General features: G+C 36.9%; 1 protein-coding gene across 5 annotated transcripts; it reads left to right on the top strand.

Annotated features, from left to right (window-relative positions):
* Window positions 1-229: 229 nt before the first annotated feature.
* Znf609_0 (mucin-19) lies at window positions 230-17,763 on the top strand. Of its 5 annotated transcripts, none has more exons than XM_054233041.1 (13): window positions 230-651; window positions 2,787-3,020; window positions 5,335-5,512; window positions 5,632-8,224; window positions 9,596-9,713; window positions 9,801-10,953; window positions 11,016-11,267; window positions 11,331-11,507; window positions 11,579-12,254; window positions 12,318-12,546; window positions 14,893-15,134; window positions 15,198-16,414; window positions 16,480-17,763. In XM_054233041.1, exons 2-13 carry the CDS (start codon window positions 2,970-2,972, stop codon window positions 16,551-16,553), a joined length of 6,960 nt encoding a protein of 2,319 aa, XP_054089016.1. In that variant the 5' UTR covers window positions 230-651; window positions 2,787-2,969; the 3' UTR covers window positions 16,554-17,763. The 5 variants fall into 5 exon arrangements, with proteins under 5 accessions (XP_054089016.1, XP_011186278.2, XP_011186279.2 ...); XM_011187976.3 differs by having other exon boundaries at window positions 9,780-10,953; XM_011187977.3 differs by having other exon boundaries at window positions 230-1,263; window positions 9,780-10,953.
* Window positions 17,764-18,071: the final 308 nt, after the last annotated feature.

The raw sequence follows: 18,071 nt of genomic DNA, 5'->3' as shown, positions 1-18,071 counted from the left end.
ACTAGAAAAGTTTACGCACAAAGAGAATTATCCACCAAATATTATTATTGCTCCGCTTAAAACCAATTAGATAGAATTGGATTCTAATTTGAACTAACATCAACGTTCTCGCTATTATTTCCTTCATATGGCCATATGGCTAAGCAATGAATTGTGGACCATTGCATCATACAAAAAGCTAAATTATGTGAAATACACAGTCAATGCATAAATGAACTTGCATTGTATTGAAAAGTTTTACATCAAAATTAAGAGAGTTTTGCCAATTTGCTGCCAATTAAAACTATTTACGGTGTCCAATAAATTAAATTGTGCAAGTCTATTGACTTTAAATATGAATTTTCATTTAATTTAACAGTGTTAAAGGCTATATTTATACGTTTGATAACTGAAAACAGTTTCATACTACAGCCTTAGGCGAAAACTCTCAAAGTGACTACGAGCAATTTGGTATACGAGGTTTGGCAAAACTTCACAGTCCTTGAAATTCAACTAAAACAAGTGAAGTTGGCGAAATGTATTGAATGTTTGGACTCGTGTATTAATTGAAGTTTTGTTTTGTCCAAAAATATAAAAAGGCAACCATCTTACCGTATATTGCAGTACACAAAGTGAACTTATACATGGAAATGTGTTGGAAAAGAGAAATCGGTAATTTTTTGTGTGTGCTATGATATAGTATGTGTACCCTAAATCCAATAAATTTTAATTTTCAAAACATTCAATGTGATAATAGCAAACAGCAACAACAACGGAATTAAATAAAGTATATTTAAACGAATTACAATTTTCCATAAATACGCCATATGAGTTTACGCACATACATGGGTGTTTGCACATATGTACTTACATAAGTATTAGGGTTAACATTCAACGGAATTGTACCGTACAATTGCAAAACACGTTAATTGCATACTCGGCATTTTGTTGCTTTTAAAAATGGCAAAAAGCGTGGTATGTGCCGCGCGTTAAGTGAATTGTTTATATTGATAATGAAGCTAGTGTTTAGAATGTAAATAATTATAATGGATATATTAGCCGCATATTACGTTTGTTTCGTGTTTAATGTGCAAAAATACAATACTCTAATTGGCTTGCTTAAAATTTAAAAGTGGCAGCTCTGATTTTCTCTGAGCAATTGGTAGTTGGGAAAAGAGAAATTTTATGTTGTATTCAGTGGCGGCTTTTGAACCTGAATATTCTACTGAGCCTGCATAACTACTCTATTCATACATTCACAAATTAATGGGAGGCGAAAATTACGTGAGTGTGTGATTGCTTCATTTGCACTATTAAATATAAAATAATCTACGAATAATTATAAAATAATTAAAGTGAATTTAATTTCATAAATGTGTACTGTGCATTTGTCGGTTTAAATAAATAAATAATCAAACTCAAGTGTGTGTGTCCAATGTTTCAGACTTAAACAATGAACGCGAAGAGTGGAATTGCAAACACACACACATGCAGAATTAATTAAGGCGAAAAGTGAAAAATAACTACATATCGGTACATAGTTATGCGAATTAAATGTTATAACTTAATTGATATTGGCATAAATTGTGGTACTCGGATTCGCAATATTTATTGAAATGTAAGATATATTTTCGTATACAAAATAACAAAGTCTTTATTTTCATTTGCGACAGCTAGTTACATCGAGTGTATAAAGATTATTATGTGCCGTGTTTGTATATACATACATATATTTTGTATGTATATGTAGATGTTATGTTAATTTTGATGTGAGAGCTACCTCTAATCGGTAAAAATTTTTGGGTTTGAAATATTGTTTGGAAAAAATTCTTATACAATAAGTGTATACATATGTGGCGAAGTACGAAAGTATGTACGAAAAATTTGTGACAAAAGGGCGTCAAAAAATAAAGTGCTAGTTCAGAGAATAAAAGCTCCTATTGTCTCTCATATAGTCCTATTGAAGAGAATAAAAGTTCCGAAATTTGTAAAAACAAAAAAGTTGAAACTTCGCAAATTATTATTCAAAAAATATGTGCAAAGTTATGTAGTAGAAATTAAATGTGTGGTTGAGCCTTAGGAAATGTATATGATAAATCAATTTGATTCAATTAAGAATAAGGAAAACATTTCCCAAAGTGCATGTGTTATTCTATTCACTTTTCAATCTTCATCGTTACTACGCTGTTAACTAAATTCTATCGATAATTGTCTCTAATATACATCGATAAATCAAAATAAAACATGGATTGTTAAAATTGTTCAGACATGAAAGATAGCTCTGGAGCAACATATTTAAAATAATTAAATAAAAAATTAAAAAATATTAATATTAATCGTTATACTCAATGGTTTTGGAAAGAGTTAATAACTGAACCAAATAAAAACATTTAAAGTGCCGGTAATACCTTGAACTAAGGCAATGTTCTTATGATGTCTGTATATACTAAGTACATTCATTGATTTGTATGAAGATATTTGATATGTGATTGGATATAAATATTAGCTGATGGGAGACATTGTTCTCCGAAAGTTTCCAGCACAATCAGTACCTCTTTAACAAATATTACGTTGTAACATCAATTTGTTTTTTACAAAATATGTACAATTACTTCAACTGACGTGGAACAATTTCATTGAGCAAAATCGTGTATTTTCCAAATAGATTTGTTTTCAACAAGTCAATATTTCGACGTCAATTTTTGATTGTTACATAATACGTACATAATAAATTAGGGATTATTTAGTTTTAATACTTTTAAATTAAAAAAAATGTATTCACTATAAATTATTTTTATATTTTTCAGATTAAAAATGCATAAATTGGTCTGTGGGCCAAGGCCCAATTTAGTTAAAACACAACAGTTAAGCAATGATTTATTGTCCGAGTTAAATTCTACCTCTAAACATTGTCAATCCTTTTATGTGGATGAGGGAACGTTGCATTGTGCGAACCCGCAGCAAGCAACCACCCTCACTTCTTGGACTGCATGGAATCAATGAGACGCAGTGAGGTGAACGTTAGCCACCACCCGAATAAGGTAAATATGGACCTTAAAAATAATTAGTTCTAATTATTTTAATTAATGTTATTACATATATAACTAATTTCTCCAGTAAGTTTATTTATGTTTTTGACAGAATATGTACTTCCATACCATCTAGAATTATTATAATTATAATTTTCCTATTGTATTTTTTATAAAAATTTGGAATATAGTATTCTTTTCAAAATCCTTTAATTTAATTTTTATTTTTAAGTAATATAGAGTTTTGTAACAAAATTATACAATCATAGAATTAAAATAACAAACGTAGTATACTTTTACCATTTTTTTTTTTATAATTTTGTAAAAGGATTTGCAATGTGGCACATTTTATACAAATCGTCCAGATATCTAAACGATTTATAAGATTTAGTTAATGAATGCAACTCTGTGCAATGTTTTCGTGTTCTTACTTCCTAATGTCATTCTGACATTAAAAGGGAATACAAATAACGAGCGAAGACTGTTTTAACAGAGAACATCTCTGGTTTGATGGCGCAGGCAGATTGTATCGAAAGAAATACGGGAGTGAACATAATTAATTGATTGATATAAAAATTTAAATGAATATATGCATAGTATAATTAAGAAAACTATTTGATATGTGTATTTGTGTTAAATGCGACGAAGAAAAAAACCGGCATTGGCCGGATTTTAAAGTGGAAAAAATTTAAAAGATCTGAGATCTATAAAAGTGAATAGAAGAAGCGTCGCAGTAGCAAAAACGAAAAGAAGTGAAAGCAGAGAAGCAGCGTGTGTTTGCGCAGCAGAAGCAGTGATGACTAGATACTATTCAGGTATCGATACATTAAATTGAAAATTATATTCATTAGATTGTTTTGGCAAATATAAACTTTGCTCTATCTTCGTTGTAGCTTTTACAATATGAATATTTTCATAGACAAATTCTGTTAGTTAGTAAATGGTGGCTTGTGTGTAGTTTAGGCAAGGATATTTCAAACAAAAATTTCGAACAATGGTTTCGCGAGAACAAGTATATTTGCTATACTTCGCTGCTTCGGTCGGCGTAACATTGGCATTCATTCGCTTTCGTGCGTTCATCTTGGGCCACTTACGTTCGGCTCGTTTGTAAATGCGAGTTTTTGTTGTTGAAATTTCTATATGCGTATTTATGTGAGTAGTGTTATCGACATCCCCTTGCATCGTTGCGCCGGTTTTTGAGCGTCCCTTGGGCTTTTTTAACATTTATCGGTTGTTCGTTGCGTGCGCCTGGCACCGATGCGAGCCTTGATGTATAGAATTTATGAGTACTCGTTTATGAAAAGATTTCTACATATCATACCTAACTCTCCTCGTATGTTAATATAAAAGTGTGTGTGTGTGTTACCCAGATAGACAATGATATATATTGACTATGAATTTATATATAATAAAAAATAATAATTAATATTATTCAAATATTATTTATTGGTGATTCGTACATAACAATAAATTATTTTATGTGAGTATACATTGCAATGAAAATGTTTACATGATCAATTAAAGTGTGATAAATATAAATAATAATTAACTTGAAAGGAATAATATTAAATAATAGTAGTGTATATAATGTGTGTATGTATAATAACTACATAATATATTATAATATGTTCATTTTCTCAGTTATGAAGTTAGGATGTGTGTGACACAAAAATTGGAGCCAAATTTGATTCTCTAATGTGATATGAAATATAAATAGTAATAGTTTAGCATATTATTAAGACCAGACAATATGATACTTTAATTCGCTAATATACAATATTTATGTATAATACTATACTATTATTTACTATTATTGTATATTTATGTGTATATGAATCACTTCCGCGTCAAAATTAAAAATTATATTTTTGCAAAATTTTTTCAATATAATTTTAAAATATGCGAAGAAATCAAACCTTTTGCAACTAACTAAGTACAATTCTATACAATTTATTGTTTATTTATAAGGATGAGGGTTTTTCCCCTCTGAGCATCCATCGTATATATGACAGAAGTATTGTGTATTACAATAACTTTTGAGCAGATATTTTTAATAATTGGTATTTCATACCACTAGAGCCACTTTGCTGATTTTATAAATTTTTAGGAAAACCGCAAATTCATAAATGAGTAAAATATTCGATAAACATTTTACAAAAACACAAAACTGACTCTTTGTTGAAGCAGTTGCTTTGTGTTCATAATTTCAGTTGTAATAATTTATATATTGTTATTTAATATTTTCTATATTTATCGAAATTACAAAAACTAATATTTTATATTTTTCCATACAACACTAATCCTTTAATTTTCATTATTTTATTAGGTGGCCACTAATAAAAGCATAGTTACGGAAAGTAATAAACATAAGTTGGTAGGAAGCACAAGTAATACTTTGGTTTCACCTGCCGCAGATTTAAATAAAAAATTTACATCGTCATCGCATAAGCATCATTACCAAAATTATACAAAACACAATTCAAATAAAAAAGTGGCAAGTTCAAGTAAGTGTAAACTGTGCTTTACTACTCAAATTTTATATTATTATATATACATATGTATTTTAAATGATTTACAGTTATTAAATAAATTCAGATAATAATTTTTTTTTTTTAAACATTAGGACATTTTGGACATTCGAAATCGCATACAACGCAATCCAGTGGTGTTAGTCTAAGCATTAAAAGTGGTAGTTTCCCAAAACCAACGGGGAAAACAGCTATTGTAAATGCAGTAGCTCGGGTTAGCCCAGTAACATCAGACGCACCTTGCTCGTCATCGTCTATTTCCAGCGAATCAAAGGATACCAACTTTGAGTACGAAGACGAATGGGATATTGGTGGTATACCGGAGTTGCTGGATGATCTAGATGCGGATATTGAAAAATCCTCGACGGTAGCACAAAATTTAACTAAAACACACAGTTCTGGTGGTGGCATCAATGATATTGGAATAATATCATCGAATATAAAATCGGCAACAAAATCGACTTCAGCAAATAAAGCAATTTTAAAATCAGAAAAAGTCAAAACTGCATCGTCGTCATTGTCAAGGTCGTTGCATACAACAACCGCAACTGGTTCGAATTTTCCCGTTAAAAGTTCAAAAAGAGTTGCCAGTCCACACAGCATCTGCACAAATCCTAGTAAACGTTTCGACGGCACCGTTAACAAGCATATTAATTCTCAACCATTGAAAAATTTCGAAAGCAAGTATCAACAATCACGTGAGCACACAAATTACAAGAGCCTACAGTCCAACTTTGAAGAGCAAAAGACGGATGGTGGCTATAGCAGAAAATTTGGTGCTATTGCAACTAAATCATTACAAACGTCTTCCCCATCATACCCATCAACGTCTTCTGCATTGCTACATGCTACACCAGTTGAGAGTAGCCAAAAGACTAATACATTAGCTGTATCGACCTTTGCTGGATTCTCGAAAGGTGGTAATCTTGTGTCGTCATTTAAAAATTCGCAAACACCGAAACATTTACTTGGCGGTTCGACGCATCTACTGGCGGCATTAAAAAACGATTCACTATCGAATTTATCGAATCAATCTGCAAGCGGCATGTCATCGCAATCTAGTGGTAGCAGCAGTAATAACAGTAGTGCGGGCGGTGGATCTGGCGGTGGTCAGGGTGGAGCCCAAGGCATTGGCGGTTCCGGTAGTGGTAAATCCAATTCTAAAATGTCCATTGATCACCAAGCGACACTTGACAAGGGACTTAAAATGAAAATAAAACGTACCAAGCCGGGAACCAAAACGTCAGAAGCGAAGCATGAAATTGTCAAAGCTACCGAACAACAACAACAGAATGGTTCTTTAGGTGTCAACAATCCGAGTAACTTGGATGATAATAACAGCGTGAATACTAGTTCGCATTCCTCGTCATCATCAGGTGGTGCTAGTAGCTCAAGTGGCTCATCACAAAATGCAGGTAGCGGCAGCGGCTCCAGTTCAAATTTAACCAATATGAGCGGCAGCAATAAAAAGCATCTAAGTAATATTTCCAGTAGTAATAGTAGTAGTCAAGGCAATAGCCACAACAGTATGAACAGTAATAATTCGGGCTCGGGTGGTGGTGCCACCGGTTCCGGCAGCGGCGGTCAGAGTACTCCTCAAAGCAACAAGCGTGGTAGTTCCGGTCATCGACGGGAAAAAGCTAAAGAGAAAACTACACATTCCAATCGCGTCACAGCGGATAAAAACGCTTCAACAACGGCTGATAAAGATGGCTTAACCAATGCCAATGACAAAGGCAATGCATGCCATTGCAATATGGACGGCACAAACGGATCCACGAACAGTACTTGCACCAACCACGCGTGTTCACGTCGCACAGATAGCGCTAATAATTCATCAATGAGCGTTTTGTCCCAACGCATGGGCAACAATGCAGCCAATAGCGGTGTTAATAGTGGTGCCGTGCCACCGGGCGTATTCACACCATCAGTGGGTTCAGCAGCTGGTGTGGTAACTGCTGCCGCAGCTACGGCTGCCACACTACTAGCCGCCACCTCGGCTGCAACAACTACTACAGCACAATCGATGGGTAGTAATAGTACAGCAAATGCACCCGGTCCACCGGGTAATAAGGATGCAACAAATTGTGGCAACATTAAAATCTCTTCACACATTGCAGCGCAATTGGCTGCTGCAGCAGCTTCCACCACATTTAGTAATAATACTAGTGCAACAAATTCGTCTGCTAACAGTCTGAGCGCAAATAATGAGAGTAAGTCAAACACTTCAATTGTTCCTGTTGCGCAAGCAAAACTTATGGCACCCGGTATGATCTCAGCGACTGTGCACCACACTATTTCAGTACCCGCGAATTCCTCTTCCAGTACAACAACAACAACACAATCGTCTAGCAATAGCGGCACAAGCAGCAGCAACACAAATGCTGGCGATGATGCTGGCATAAAGTCACCACCCGCCAAGCGGGCAAAACACGGTGATACTTCCTCGAATGCAGCAACGAGTAGTTTGACCAAAGAAATGGTTGACATTTGTATTGGTACCTCAGTGGGAACTATAACGGAGCCAGATTGTTTGGGTCCCTGCGAGCCGGGTACTTCTGTAACGCTTGAGGGCATTGTTTGGCACGAAACAGAGGGCGGTGTGCTTGTGGTGAATGTTACATGGCGGGGCAAAACTTATGTTGGCACATTACTGGACTGTACACGTCATGATTGGGCACCACCCAGGTGAGTTATGGTGGCTGTGATTGCAAATACGTATTTACAAATGGATGTTCGAAATTATCTGTTATATTAATTAGATTCTTCTGAATTTACATTAAGGCACGATTGATAACTTCTACAGTTTTTCCAAAATAATTCCGCGTATTTATCACTGTTTCCAACAACAAAAACATACACGTACAAAAAACAAATATTTGCTGTGACAATTGCTTTGTTATAATTTTTCTGCTTGACTGTCACCATGTGTAGGGAATTTCCAACTTTTGTACAAATTTCTTTCAATGCATAGGACTACAATAAAGAACAAAAGCTAGTCAAAAATTGCCAAGGTCATTTAGCCGGTTTTTAGGTTATACTAGAATTCAATTAGGTAAAGGCGGAAATTGTCAGGTCATTGCTCGTTTAAAGAGTCATATGTCTGTTATAACTGTATACATATTTAAAATACATCATTGGTATAGTGGCTACAAAAGATTTGAAGAATATTAGAACAGTTTTGGATTAATTTTGATTTTTTTTTTAATATGTTTTTAAATAATTTGCTGGATTTTTGTGTTTGTGTCACAAATCATATAAATTAGCACAATAAATATATAATTAATAATAGTAAATAAATAAAGTAAGTTAAGTATTTGTCTCGTTTATATAATTTATTTTCAAATTAGTTCAATCACATATATTTTATTATATATTATTAATATCAATTAACTTTTTGACTGTTAAGAGTTGCCAATTTACGCCTAACACATAAAAATCTTTGTTTTATTATAATAATCAAGTTCAACAAAATTAAATAAAACGCTTATAATCTTAAAAAATACTAAAATTTTGTGTGTCTTAATATTTTATTTTTCAAGTTCTGAGTAAAAATTCATAAGAATTCAAATTAATCTGTGCAAGTTTATGGCAACGCTTGGCTATTTTATTTCTTTATCAGCTGTTGTTTGTTTACTTTTTAACCCAATTAATTTATAGTAAATGTCGTAACTACTATAGTAAGAGATTATGATGTGGTTTGTGGTCAAAATAAAAAAAATCAAAGATTGAAACTGAGCTTAAATTTTAATGTAAGCTACAAATTATTAGTTGTCAGCATTTATATTTTTCAAGCGAATTAAAAACATATTGTTATTATTTTTGTATTATTGTTGTAACAGAGCAAGCTTATAATATTTAACAACCAATTTTAGAAAAAATTTCAGCTAGCTAAAAAATTCAAGGTTCATTACGACAGTTTTGTATACACTGTTATTGATAAAATAAAAAATATATTTTATTTAAATTATTTTATTGCCTTCACCAAAGATGTAAATTTAAAACAACAACAAACTATTCATAAATGTTTATTTTATCCATGTGGTGTTAATTTTTTAGATTCTGTGATTCACCAACGGAGGAATTGGATTCACGCACACCGAAAGGTCGTGGAAAACGTGGACGCAGTGCAGCGCTCACACCAGATTTGAGCAATTTCACTGAAACAAGAAGCTCGGTAAGCACACGCATAAGTTTTATTTTATTTTTACGCATCTGAATTGAATTTTAATATCGTTTATAGATATATTTCTCACATGCGCAGGTGCATTCGAAATTGCGTAATGGTACAACGAAAGGTGGTCGTGGTGCATCACGTACATCGATAAGTGCCACCAGCACATCGAACACCACAACGACAACAAGCAGTTCGTCGTCGGGCAATGGTGGTGGTGCCACACCGAGTACATCGCCAACAGCATTTTTACCTCCACGTTCAGAGAAGCGTAAATCGAAAGATGACTCACCGTCACCCATTAATGGCGATAGCGAGTGTTCGGCAAATGTAGCCAATGCCAGCGGTATACCGATATCGGCGAGTGGCGGTGGTCTTGCTACTCAGCCGCAAAGTCTTGTCAATCCTGTGACTGGCCTTAATGTACAAATAAGCACGAAGAAATGTAAGACTGCCTCGCCGTGCGCCATATCGCCGGTGTTACTTGAGTGTCCCGAGCAGGATTGCAGTAAAAAGTATAAGCATGCCAATGGGTTGCGCTATCATCAATCTCATGCACATGGTAGTTCTTGTTCGCAAGATGAAGATTCGCTACAATTGCCCGATGAGCCACCGACACCAACCTCATCACCGGTGCCGTCGGCCGCCAATAATCGCGCTGTAACGCCAACACCTGCAGAAAGCTCGACAACTGGTGGTGCTATGACGACGATAACGTCACCGGTAACACCGCCAATAACTGCATCTCCGATGCCGGCGGCCAACTCTACTGAAGCAACAACACAACCAGCTGCTGCTGCTATATTGCCGCCGACGACGCAATCCACAGTCAGCGATGGTGTTGTGGACTCAGAAACTGTGATTGGTGCTGCCACCACACCCACACCCGGTACACCAGCCGCAATTACTGCTGCGTCGCTGGCTGCGGCTGCTCCGCTAACGACTGCACCAACTAGTATATTAAGTGCGTCGCTAGCCGGTGGTATTGGTGGTGGTCCGGGTGTTGGTGGTGTTCTAACAAGCGCCAGCGTACAGGCGCTTATTCCGCAAGCACAGCAGCAACCGCCGCAACCACAACCACATCCTGTTGCCGGCGGCAGCATAACGACGGGCATATCAGGACAAGTGCTGTGTCAACAGCAACAACAACAACAGCAATCGCTTGGTATGCCGAATGCTGGTAATCCACCGGCATTGCTGTCCGAAGCAAGTCCGTCATCAGCACACGCACAGCATGGTGGACGTGAGTATTTGAGAATTTCCACGAAATTAACAGTTATTATATTTTAAACTCATCATTTATAGTAAAACCAGGTGTATTGAGATTCGGCCCGCAAAGCGATGCGACCAATTCAGGTGCCCCACCGTCAATATTGGCACTGCAACAGCAGGCAGCGCAGGGAGTGAACTCGCAGCAGGGTACTATATCGGGACAGAGTCCACAACGTGGACCGCCGCCACAGTTATCTGGAAATCCGGAAGGTTTACCACCACAACACCCATCGGCATTAAGTACTTATGGCAGCTCGGCAGTGTCTGGTGCACAAAATTTACAAGGTGACTTTTTTTTAAGCGCATGCGTGTATCATTGGGGAGCTAATTAATTTTTTTTAATTTTAGGCATTTCATTAACCACCAAAAGTTCACCTGGTTTTGCAGCGGTAAAGCAGAAGAAATGTCGAAAGTCACCTGGACCTGTGGAGTATGATGGTGTTGTAACCAGGGAAAACGTGCAGAGTCCTGCCTACAGTGACATATCCGATGATTCCACACCAGTGGGCGAACAGGATATTTTAGGTAATTAATTGCTTTCAAATTTTATAATTTACCGTTATTCATGCAATTCATATACATTTACCCAACCGTAGATAAGTCCCAACCGAAGCTCATGGATTTACCAAACAAGAAACCCACGGATTTGGGGGCAGTGGGCATGGGTGGTGGTGCGCAGGGCATACCACCGTTAGGCGGTTACGGCATGTATCAGTTCTATCAACAGCAGCAATATTTGGTGCCTCCAACTTCTGCCGATCAGCAATCGTCACAGGCGGTCAATAAGGGCTTGTTGCCCTCAGCATTGGTGCAGCCAACCTTAACGCTTCCACCGTCGCAGTCGCAACAGCAGCAGCAACAAGGTGCAATACAGTCCTCCCATTTGATGCAACAGCAACAACAACAACAGCAGCAGCAACAGTCACATCAACAACAGCAATCGCCACATTTGTCCGACTACAGCAACAAAAGTAAAGATCCGCCACTCGATTTAATGACAAAATCATCGCAGCAGCAACAACAACAACAGCAGCAGCAAGCTGTTAGTCTTCAGCAACAATTGCAGTCGCAAGATGGTAGTGGTAATCCAAAAGATAATCCCTCTGGACCACCACCACAGTCTTCGGTAAATTTAAGCAATATCGGTCCACCAAACAATGGCTTGCCTCCGGGCATGGGCGCTATGTCGGCGTTGGGACCGTCAGGTGTGGGGCCGGGCGGCTTGCCAGCACCGACACCCGCCAAATCACTGTCGCATTTCTACCCCTTCAAGTAAGTCTTCAATCATCCCCTGAACCTTATTTGAATTAATAATAACACTTAATTTTTTTGTAGTTACATGGCTGCTGGTTATCCGTACAATGTGGAACCCAATTATGGACCTGTATCAATTGTATCGTCACAAGATGATGCGGTGAAATTGAGCGCACACGGTGGTTTACCCACGTCCCAGTCTCAAGGTAATGCACCGTCACATCAAAATCCTGGTGTCATTAAAGATGAACGCCTTAAGGAGAGTCCCAGTCCACATGAAATGTCCAAGCAAAATCCTCAGCAACAACAGGTAAGTTCACAAACAATTATATATTGTTAGTTTGAGCGCTTCAACGCAACATAACTATGCAAGTTATATAAGGTATTTAGTGTGAATAGTCGCAGTTTTCCAGGGATCAACTTGTTTATATCGGAAAGAAAACCCTGCTTTAGAACTATATCCCTTCTGAGTGAACCCTGTTGAGTACAAAATGTATCTGATCCATCGCCTCGGACAGTTTCTAACCCGTTCACAGCTATATTTTTGTACGTAATATGATTTTGAAAGAGTTCGGAAATACATAGAATAACGGACTTAAAAAAGTTTTTAAAATTTTTCGAAAAAAAGAACAGTTATCGCAAAATTTTCCGAAAATATATATAATTTAAGATAAAGAGCTATTTGCCCTCAATAAAGTTTACCTCTCTTAGTCGTAGAGGTTCTTACTGGCCATTGTTCCATCGGGATCCACGCTGTAAGGTTAAAAATCTTACCGGATGCTAGCTGTAGAAGCTGCATAGAGGAGGACGAGGTGGGATCATCTCATCACTTTCTTCTGGCATGTCCCGCCATTGCGAGATCATGAAAACTATTTCTCGAATCTCACTTTTTCGAACAAGCTTATGAAATAGCGAATATTGAAATGAAAAATCTCTGCAGATTTGTATTAGGCTTAGGGCGCTTTGTCGACTCCTAATTGTTAATCTAGGAGGGAGCCTGGCTTCACAAAAGATTTTATAGTCTACATGTGTTTCTCTTTGGAAAACAGCCTTACAAACTAACCTAATCTAACCTAGGATATAGAGAACAAATATAAATAATTAATTGGATAATTAGCTAAATATGAATATCGAATAATTAATTGTTAATATTTGTTGTTGATTATATGTTTCATACCCTTTTCTTCAATTTATGAAAGCAACAAACAACGTATTATTAGGTGGAACGTGACTAAATTTGATTTTTTTGTTCGTACGCTCATGCAGTTCTTTAATCAATATCAAACTTTGTCAATGTCACATATCGATCTGTCTGAATCATGGGCAATAACTAAATTTTATAGCGTACTCTATTGAATTAATATTTGAGATTATCTATTTACATAACCTTTAAATTTTGAAAACTTATCATAAACGGTTGTTTTTTGATTGATTTGAAATCAAATAATTCCAAGTTTGGATTTTGCAGTGAAGTGTAATTCAAATCGTAAAAATCTCTTTTATACGGTAATATCTTTACTTTTTTTTTCATTTTTCTCATAAGGCCTTCCGAGAATGATAAATGAACATTTAGAATATTAGCTTCGTTGCAGTCTTTCTATTGGTATTACTCAGTAGATCGTATATAAAACGATAATGAGTCCAGATTTTTACCTCGGGAAAATATTGCCAAATCAAAATTATTTGACGAATGTCTTCCACTTCTACATCGACAAGGTTGAAAGAGCACAACAACGGGAGTTCTAACTGCTAACTATTTACTAACTTCAGATATTACTTGGTCTTCTTATTCATGAGAATACTTCTTGCCATTAATACCGTTAATTGTGATATTACTGGTACAACTGATTCCAGATATATAAATTCGTCGAAAAAAGATTAACGGCGCTAAATTTCGTTATGATTATATCTACCATTAGTTCCAGAAAATGTCTATCATTCTCATCTAGATATTCAAAAGGCTTAACATTTTCTTTACTAGACCAAGTACACAAAACTCAAGAGCAAATTTATTTTGAAACACTTTTTTTACTAAGGTGACGAGAATAACATAAGAAAAGTAAATCACTATAACCTACATATGTATGTATAAGTATATCTGTTCTTCAAATCTCCCAAATTATCTTTCTAATGACAATAGGTAAGACCCTACATTCTATAAGACCTACATAACCAGTCGCCGACTTATAGCCTTTTCGCACAGCAAATTGATCAATTAAAATTTTAATTGAGAAACCATTTTTTGCCCTTCGCACTGCTGGTTACTTGATAATCGATCAGCCCTATACATTTATGTTTTTTGCTTTTCATAAGAACCCGATTAAAATTCGTTTAAAAATTAATGTAGAAAAGTTATATTTTTATATTGTATGGTAAATCGATCTAAATCAGCGCTTTAATCGAGCAAAGGTCGGTTAATTGATCAATTAGCTCCTGTGCGAAAAGGCTATTAGGACTATCCGATACTGCAAACCGAATATTATCATTCGAATAATGTCCTATCCGGTTAATTCGGTTAGTCCATTAGTCGAATATCAGGAGCCCTACTGCAAACCATTCATAGTCCCTGTTTCGTCATTTTATAATATATATTTTTTTGTTAAATTATTTATAAGAAATTTGTCTTAACACTCACCATTATCACACTTTTTTTCAGTTGATTTCGACGAAGCACATTAAAAGCGAGCCAATGACAAAGCAGGAGATTAAACAAGAGCACAATCCGCCTCCGCAGCAACAACAACAACCGCCACAGCAGCAGCAACAACAGCCGCAACAACCACACGCCTTGCACCCGAAAGATCTGCAAAGCTTGGGCACATATCCGAATATATATCAACGTCATCCAATGACCTTGGCCGCACAGCAGCACTTGTCACGTGAGGAGGAATTGCGGAGGTAATTATTTGAAATTTTATATGACTTTCTCATATATTAACTTTCAACCTCAACCACTTACAGGTACTACATACTCTCGGACGAACAACGTCGTCAAAATGCAGTCGCGGCTCTGCGAGCGCAGAATCCCTCCAATAGTGGACCGCATGGTTCGCTGCAGGCGCAAGTCATGGGACAGCACAAGGACGATACAGGTCCATCAGCGCAGCACCAACAGCAGATGGCAATGGCGGCACAGCAACAACAACAGCAGCAGCAACAACAACAACAACAGCAGCAGCAGCAACACCAACAGTCGCAAAAGAGTAAATCACAAAGTTGTTCGAGCAATAGCAGCGGCAATTCTGGCAGTGGCAAAGCAACAAATCTCACCAAGGAGAGCTCCAAACAGAAACAGCAACAACAAGAGGAAGAAGTCAAAGTTAAACAAGAGGGACAGAAACCCACAATGGAGACACAAGGACCACCGCCGCCACCGACATCACAATACTTCCTGCATCCATCATACATAGCGCCAGCGCCATTCAGCTTCGATCCCAACCATCCCATGTACCGTAATGTGCTGATGTCTGCAGCCGGTCCCTACAATGCGGCGCCATATCATTTGCCCATACCGCGCTATCATGCGCCCGAAGATCTGTCACGCAACACCGGCACCAAAGCGCTCGACGCACTGCACCACGCCGCCAGCCAGTATTACACAACGCACAAAATACACGAATTGAGTGAGCGTGCATTGAAATCGCCGACGAGCGGCGGTGGTGGTGGTGGTGGCGTTGTAAGTGGCGGTCCGGGTGGACCGGTCAAAGTCAGCGTATCTAGTCCGAATGTGGGCATGCAGCAGCAGAGTGTCAATAGCGGTGGTGTCGCCGGACCGGGCAGTGGACCGAATTCCGGACAAAATGTGCCGAACAGCGGTAGTCATTTGCCACCAACCAATCAGTCGTCGGTGGGTGGTGGCATGCCGTTAAATCTGCAACCACCACCGACGGGCATGAGTGGCCCGCCCAATAAGTCTGATGTGCTCGGCCAGAAGGTGTTGAGCGGTGGACCAGGCGGTCCGGGTGGCAATTTACCGGGCGCCCCACTGAATATCGATGCACACAAGCAACAAGGCGGGCCGAGTGGACCGAACAGTGGCGGTGGTATTGGTGGTGCAGCGGCTGGTGGTAATAGCAATCCAGCGGACTCGCGTAGTCCTCCGCCGCAACGACATGTGCATACACACCACCACACGCACGTTGGGTTAGGTTATCCCATGTACACGGCACCGTATGGTGGTAAGTACGATTAACCTTACATGCACCGTTATATCGATTAATGTATTGTTTTTGTCCGTGTTTAGCTGCTGTATTGGCCAGCCAGCAAGCTGCTGCCGTAGCTGTGATAAATCCTTTTCCTCCCGGGCCAAACAAATGAGAAACACAGAACGAAAAGAATCCATATAACATGAAGACATAATGCATTTGTCTAGCTAAAGAAGAAGTACCCGCATTTATTGGCAAACCATTGACGGCAGTGTTGGATTCGTGATATTGCTGCGCGCGCATTGCAGTTGCAGTTGTTAAACAATTATAAATCAATCAAAATTGTATAAGGTCTCTAATAACTTAACGAGTGCGGTACGAAGTGTATGCGAGTTGTGGCGACTAATGGTTTGAAGAAAAAATCAAAAACAAAAATCAGCAAAACAGCAAACATATGAGGACTATAGTAAAGGCATACTTATGTATTTTAAGCATTTAAAGCAACCACAAAATCAATAATTTTGACAATTGTTTATTGTTGTATTGCAACTCTGACTACTTACTCTTACTAACTAAACAACATACAACTAGGCAGTAAACTGTTTTCAGCAGTACAAGGGGTGCAGCTGAGACAATTAGCTATAGACGCTGGAGAGCGACAGAGAGAGAGAGAGAGCGAGATAGCGATAATGCGTGTGAAAGCGCTGTGGAGAGGAATTCGTTAACTAATTTAAAGAAGAAAAAAAGGAGTTTTAGAAATGAATAAGTTACATTACCAACTTTAATTGTAGTATGCTGCACTAAACTATTTAATAATGACGCAAAGAAAAACAAAACAAACAAAAACACTATTATAGAAAAGTTAAAAATAAATGTTTAGATTTATTACAGATGAACTAGTATATATATGTATATGTGCGATAAATCACTTTAACCAACCAACAAAATTTGAGAATTAGTATTTAGTTTACAACACACAATACAAAAAATATAACTATATATATACAGTAATATATATGTATATATATAACAGTTATATACTATATATATATATGTATACATAACAGTAGTTTTCTAAAGCAATGCACGCGAACAATACCATTTGTAGTTAAATTATTTCACATAAATTTTAGTAGCATAAGCCAGCTGATAAGAACTGTTTGAAAAGCAACAGGCAAAAAACACAAAAACAAACAAAAATCATAATAATAATCAAAAAATACAGTTCAAGCAGTAATAGGTAACACACTCGCATTTGTTAAAAGAAAAATATTATTTAAAAATAACAAAAACAAAAACATTTAACAAAGCGACACTATTTTTAAGCAATATTTTTTGAACAAAGTTACATTTTAAATAACATGTATTATAAACATTTTCCATTGATTGCATTTTATTTTGTTGTTTTTTTTTATTACTAATTTGTCGCTTTGCGCAAATTTCTGTGCTTATTTGTATGTATGTGCAAGCATATGTATGCGTTTAATGTTAACGGTTGCACTTAATTTCGAATTTTCAAATACACTACTCCTCTGCCCCATCAAAAAATCAAGAATTATATTTCAAATATAAAATAGCACATTAATGACTTCCACTTGTATCAGAAATGTGATCGTATGCACAGTCCGTTAAAAAGAGACTACCAAGAGAGAGGCGAACAAAAGCGTAGAGAGCAACTTATATAAATGTG

This window comes from Zeugodacus cucurbitae, chromosome 6, assembly GCF_028554725.1.
Source record: "Zeugodacus cucurbitae isolate PBARC_wt_2022May chromosome 6, idZeuCucr1.2, whole genome shotgun sequence".
In the NCBI taxonomy this organism is placed as follows: domain Eukaryota; kingdom Metazoa; phylum Arthropoda; class Insecta; order Diptera; family Tephritidae; genus Zeugodacus; species Zeugodacus cucurbitae.
Note: the sequence above shows the minus strand (reverse complement) of the source record. Positions and strands in the feature narration are given on the sequence as shown.